Source organism: Mytilus galloprovincialis, chromosome 12 (genome assembly GCF_965363235.1).
Source record: "Mytilus galloprovincialis chromosome 12, xbMytGall1.hap1.1, whole genome shotgun sequence".
In the NCBI taxonomy this organism is placed as follows: domain Eukaryota; kingdom Metazoa; phylum Mollusca; class Bivalvia; order Mytilida; family Mytilidae; genus Mytilus; species Mytilus galloprovincialis.
Genome location: NC_134849.1, coordinates 45,198,615 through 45,205,533, shown reverse-complemented (window position 1 = coordinate 45,205,533; position 6,919 = coordinate 45,198,615). Strand labels below are relative to the sequence as shown.

At 33.0% G+C, this 6,919-nt stretch overlaps 1 protein-coding gene across 1 annotated transcript; it reads right to left on the bottom strand.

Annotated features, from left to right (window-relative positions):
* Nucleotides 1–4,994: 4,994 nt before the first annotated feature.
* On the bottom strand, nt 4,995–6,626 carry LOC143055332 (uncharacterized). The gene is made up of 2 exons (XM_076228463.1): nt 6,577–6,626; nt 4,995–5,921 (listed from the first exon to the last, which is right to left on the bottom strand). Exon 2 carries the CDS (start codon nt 5,918–5,920, stop codon nt 5,231–5,233), a length of 690 nt encoding a protein of 229 aa, XP_076084578.1. The 5' UTR covers nt 5,921; nt 6,577–6,626; the 3' UTR covers nt 4,995–5,230.
* Between the last annotated feature and the right edge of the window lie 293 nt (nt 6,627–6,919).

Sequence of the window (6,919 nt, the reverse complement as noted above, 5' to 3'; positions counted from 1 at the left end):
TTCAAACTTATACATGTTATATTTATCTAAATATCTGTCAAATTTGCTTTTAAGTATAACGATGACAATCTTTACAAGTGATAAAGACAAATTGATGGAGTAAACAGTCTTGCAAAATTATATAATATTACTACAGGTTGCATAAGTTTGTATTCCAAAATGAATTAATTGTCGAAAATAACTGAAGTGTAACAACCATTAAGATATAATCACCTCAAACGTTTATTATTAGCTCTAAAAGTCCCACTTATTTTACACTCTTTTGAAGTTTTAGTGATGAAATTTCAATATATAACCTTCAGAAGTCGTCTCATCTGATGCAGAAAAAAACAATAATTGTTGCTGTCTTATGACATGTATGAAAGTATTTTCACCCTCTCCTTTACCATGTTTACGACAGATATAAGATAAAAAAAAATTTTTAAAAAACTGGCACAAATAAACCAACAAACTAAAACAAAACTCGGCTTTATAAGCAGACTGGTACCTATGAGACTGTACATTATGACAATCTATTGTCGGGTGCTATGTGGTTGTGTGTGTGTGTGTATTTTTCTTGTACCGCGGTTTCATTGACGTAAACCTCAAATCTTGTTTTATTTCAGTATTTGACTTCGAATTGGCTATTGCAATCAACTGTCCAAAATGCCTTCCCGGGTGTATCGTAGTTTACACACGAAATAACTATACTAAGTTTACACCAGCCCCCCCCCCCCCCCCCCACCACCACACACACACACACATCGTTTTCATGTTGATGTGACAAGAGATTTTAATATTACAGACCATAATTTTACACCATATCCATGTAACAAAAAAATGAAGACACTAGTTTAGTAGGAATTGCTCATATTTCAGAAAAAACAAAGTCCCTTCTTGTATTTTGACTGGATTCTTTTTTCCTCAATCTTTATAGTATGTGTTAGTAGTCCATTGTGGACTGTTGTTGATCGTGTTGCATGACAGCGTAGGGCGACAAATTGGGGTCACTTCTCAGCTTACATACTGATGGAAAGAAAAAACTATGTTAAAGAATGTAAAAACAACAGTTTCGAACCTAAAGATTGAAATTTAAAACTGAAATATTGAAAACTATTCAAACAAGGACTATTGTATAAAAAAAAACTTGTCTGACTTCCAGTGACAGCTTAAACCAGAAAGTTAACTACATAGGAAAAAGAGGAGTTAGATTCAAAACATTCAAACCTCACTAGTCAAACAGTCTTTTGACCCTAGCTGTCAATATTTAGATATCATTGAAGATGAGAGGCATCCTTGATGGTATCTGTGGTATTCTTTGTTTAAAGTTCGATTGGATAGATGCGTTCAACATAGTACCAAACCTTTTGAGATAAAAAATATTTTGTGAGAGGACATATTCTATTTAGCATTATGTATAACTCTAATTTCTTGCCAGGCTTTGGCTATACTTGTTTTGTCCTTTTTGGTTTAAAACATTCCATCTTTTTAATAAGCTTTGGATTTTCAAATATTTTGGCCTCGAGCATCACTGAAGAGACATTTATTGTCGAAATGTTCATATGGTGCAGACAAATTGGTACCGTTTATGTTCTTATCTTCAACGGATCAATCAATTGAGCATTTGTAGAACGTATTCTAAGAAACTGATCTATGGAGATATTATATGCTATGGTACAGATAATTAGCAGTGTGACCTGCAAACTCAAATGATGGGCTATGTTACAGATCTTAAGTGATGTGATCTGCAGAAACCTATGGTACAGATAAATTTTGGTGTGACCTGCAGGCACATTTGATACAGATAAATGTTGGTGTGACCTGCAGGCACCTATAGTATTGTTATAAATGGGTATTGATAATAATCTCAAAGAAACAACACATTCTATATTTCTAAATTTTATTGGGATCAATATCTGAAAACCTGAAAAATAACGGTCTTAGATGATTTTCATACACTAAGACAACTTTGGCAAAATCAATTTGGGGAGATCAAACTGCATATTTTTATAATTAGTACCAATTTTATCAGATAACATAACATTTAACATAACGTCTATCAACTTATCAAGTTGTCATAGCGGTAAAATTCAACTGTCAGTGAACAGGCACTTCGATCACGATTTTCACGGGTCTACATTAAATTAACACTTTCAAGGGATAATGGGTTTGTAAAACATGTTTGTTGTTACCTATTCATTCAGTCTCAGTGTTATTTGACACATCTTTTGGGTAGTTTTCCCTTAAATTCCATCGTGGCTAGTGCTTGTTTACGCATATTGAAAGTTGCCATTCAAATTAATGGTCACTTCCGGGTAACGGTACTTCCTTATAAAAATATAATAATACATAAAAGTATTATTAAGGTATGATTAAATTACTTGCTGGCCTTCCTTTTATTGTGTAGGATATTTAATAATAAGATATAATTACGTTAAGTACGTTTTTGTGAAGCGCCGTTAAGGAACTATTTTGTGATTTCAATGACGTCAGATAGAAATGTAGGTGATAAGGCTAATAGTATGGAATTTTAAGGTTTATATTTATTATGTCACTTATTTATTGGAATTAAAGGCAAACTTTCGCGATTTTATGTATTTATAACGACATTTTGGGACATGAGCCAGAGTTTTCCTTAGTATTTCAAAGTTATAGTAGATTTTCAGTTCTGTGAGTCGCGGATGTATTTCACCGTCAAGTATAAATACGGCGTCGCACTAGCACTTTGGCATATCGTATCTGGCTATCAAGCAGAGCAGAGCAATAAACATAACAACCCTTAAAGTCAACCAAGCTATTTAGGTACAGGATGCATTTCGATATAAAGCTATTTTACCTTAAGGTATGCGATAGCATTTCAAGTCTATATTTATCTTTTTACATCTTTTAGAATATTAAATTAAAAGCTTACATAAGGACGTCCAGGAACCAAATACCGCTTCTTATAAGTATTCCCGCTTAAACAGGTCTTCAACAGGAAGAGGCTTCATATGTAGACAAGATGCGGAACCAGTTCAATGTTTACAATTCCTAATACTGTGAAAATACTTTTATTCGTGGGGTACCAATTTTCGTGGTTTTCGTGGAAGACTTTATCCACGAATTTAAGTGTCCAACGAAATAAAACAACCATTGTCCAAATCAAGACATGGAAAGATCCCCATGTAGGTTGGACTTATGATTTAATCTTGAGAAGATATTGAATAACGCCAAATCTGAGAATATTTTAATAGCAGTCACAGAACTACAACTGCATGCAGGATTATACCAATTTAATATCTTATAACCTAAACTGTACAAGTTTTGATCTTTTAATTCTCATAAAAAAATATTTTTTATCGATGAAAGTCAGAATTCCGGTATTGATATGCTAGTATGATAAAGTGTTCATTTTATATCCTCATACTTCTGGTACATATGGGAAATAATAATTTCATGCTTAGCTTGATTTTGATAAGAATTATTTGACAATTCAAGATATATTTATAGCATTTGTTTATGTTACTGATTTCTTTAGGTGACATGTTTATGGCCTAATTAACACCTTTGATGGTCTTTAATCTGTTGATAACTTTATCTTTGGTTAATAAGTGTTGTCACTACGATTTACCAGGGTCAATGTTTACTTTGCAATATCCTTCAATCCAGACTATTTGTAACCTTGGTTTCTGAAGGCTTTTTTTTTCAATTATTTTCTTTTTTAGAAAGCTAAAATCCACGAATTTAAAAACCCACGAACATGTAAATATTGCTCAAACCACGAAAATTGATACCCACGAATTAAAGTACTTTCACAGTAGCAGTTTTTGGCAAATTATACAATTATTAAAGATGTCCCACCACGTTGACAACTTTCTAATATCGTAATTTAATGAAATAAGTATATTTCATTCTCCCATTATTGTATGATTGATAGGATAAAGTCTTGTAAATCTGTATATATTAAAGTTACATCTGGGGTTTGGAAGGCCAGCGTCTTACTATTCCAATTGATGGTTATACTATGTTATTGCTGATATTTGCATGAGTTATTTATTGAGATATATGGACAAGAATAAAAGTCATTCTCTTACGCTGGATTCATCATTTTATATGTGATTATGCTGGAGTCAATAAACTACACTTAAAACAAGACTAAGTAAAGAAACACGGTCAATAAGCAATCATACGGAATTAAAAGTACACTCGACCCCTACTCGCCCGCCTGTAACAGTATTGTTTATGATTATACGCGTAAGTATATGCAGCACTACTGTTTTATAAGTGGTGACTGGCAGTCACCGTTCACATAAGCTTTTATCCACGTGCACCTTTACTAGTGTATATTAGTATGCGGATCGGAGCTGGAACTGCCGGGGAGTTTGAAAACAATCAGATTGATACGTATATATATTGCGTCATCCTAAAATTTACCTTTTACAAGTAAACTCCCATAATTCTGGAACAACTCATCTTCAAATTTCCAAATGGACTGGGAGATTGTTTTCACGGGCCAACAAAAGTAATATTACATAGTACAAATTCTTTAAAGGAAGCTTAAATTATTGCAAAAGTTATCCAAAAATGTGCTTACTTCGAATTTACAAAGTACATTGTATGAAATATATTTTTTTAGAAAGAAGGAGAAGGAGGTCGGTAAGTACGCCTATCAAAACTGTGGTAGGGACTGGAGTCTCTAAATAGTCCTTTGCAAATTAACAATGTACGTTCAACCATATTACAATATGATTTCGATAACTGAATTATTCGCCGGAAGTCATATGTGTACGTTGGTCACCGGTTTTTCTTGCATCGATAAAACTTGTTGTCGATCGAGTTATCGTGACATCAAGTTGTTTGAATGCATCGAAAATGTGTTAAACTTTCTCAGAACAAAACAAACAAAATTAAAAATCAACACCAACTTACTTGAATTTTAGTGCCAAAAATAAACATTAAAATATCACTACCCATTTTGACCGCTTGACCACCCCCCCCCCCCCCCCCTTCTTTTATTCACCATAAAAATTTGATACTTATTATGTCTATCCTTTGATTTTTTATTTAAAAAATATATAAAAATGAGCATGTGCATTTAATACATCATGATCGAAGTCCATATTCGGTCCATTGGTTGTAAGGAATTTTTGTTCCATTATGCTTTTTATATAGAGTTTCTACAAGTGAGCATATTATATATAAAACTGTTCATCCTAATCGAAGTCCATATTCGGTCCATTGGTTTTAAGGAATGTTTGTCCCATAATGCATTTCAATTACTGGTGAATCTTCTGAGTTTTCTTTTCAAGTTTGAAAATATTGCGGAATCTCTAGATTTCATGATAGTTTCTTTAATTTTCCCGGCATCCCTCGCTGCTTTTTTGTTCAACGTTATATTACCTGGAGGTGGGGGTGGTGGGGGTGGTGGGGGTTGATCTCCACGGGTCCTCAAATTCTTTTTCTTTCTCTGTGATACTGGTGACTGTAATGATCGTTCCTGTTCTTCGTTGCATCCTGTCATCTCTGTGACCTCTGGATCATACAAAAACCAAAAAAGCTGATCAAAAATGTCCGGGGATAATCCAGAAGCATATCTCACCTTTATTCTAATATGACAGGAAGGATCGTAAGCTGCATCCTCATCAAGATCTACACATTCCTTCTTCTCTTCTATCCTATACCAGCCAATAAAATTGAGTGAAACTCTCGCTCCTAGAGAACATGTGTCTTCAGGACAGAGGTTATTTACAACATCAAGAATGCATTTTACCATGCCAGTTTTAGCAGAAATGTCTTCTTGGGATGGATAATCCATTTCAGCACACGAATCTAAGTCCTTTCTGATATCATTATCGCTTTTTCCCATTATTGACGCTGTTGTACTTAAATAATTATCGGCAGGACTCTTAGCATAGGTACATCCACATATGATACAGAATACGATAGCTAACTGCAACATCATGCTGAAAATATATAGAAAGTTGAATAAGATGTTATAAGAAATATGTAATCAGAGGTGCGACCATTTAAACTTCAGGAACGAAGTGACGGTCAATGTGATTTCAAATGTCAATATAAAAATTGGGGGTCATGGACCTTGTTTATTCGTTAAAATACTTTGAAATTTAACGAAATCACAGTTATTTTATATGGGCTATATAGGAAAAAACTTAATGTTAATGAAGCATCAAACGATAGAATTGGTTATAATCCAATGAGAGAATTACTTTTCATAAATAATTCCGATATATAGAAATAAAATTAGGGGCTCACAGGTCTTGTTTTGTTAAAAACACAAAGAGTCCTATCAAATTCAGTATAATTATCTGTCCTTGATTTTAAAAAGAATGTTCTGAAAATTATAAATACACTTAACGACACTTAATTTTGATATAGTTTAATCTTTAAATTTCAAGTTTTAGATGTTTCTGTTGTATATAGAAGGATAATTGGTAAAATATTTTTAAACCGAAAAAGTATTCTTGCAACATGTCATCAGGGGATGCTCAGGATACGATATAATACGTATCCGATATAAGTTAAACACCAATTAATCAACCAATGTCAGATCAAATGTTTTCTTGTTGCATGTCGATGTGAAACTATTTTAGAACTTACCTTGTTATACTACTCTTTTGCAAATGAAGACTCAGTACGACTTTGGCTAAACTCACTAGAAAACTATATACCCTGGGTATTTATGAAAGCGGTTGCTGATCGTTAGCCAATGAAAATGAAGGAAACAAAATCGATTTCAAAATTTTAATTTTGATGACTCTGCTGTCTTTCAATTTCTGTAGCGTATTCAACACCCATTATTTTTATTAAAATGGATAAGATCAAAATGATAGAAGTATTTAAAGTTTTATAGATCACTTATTTTCCACATGTTAGACAAAATCACGTAAAACATATTTTAAATAATCATGATTATTATTTACAATTCATTTTTCAGAAAGAA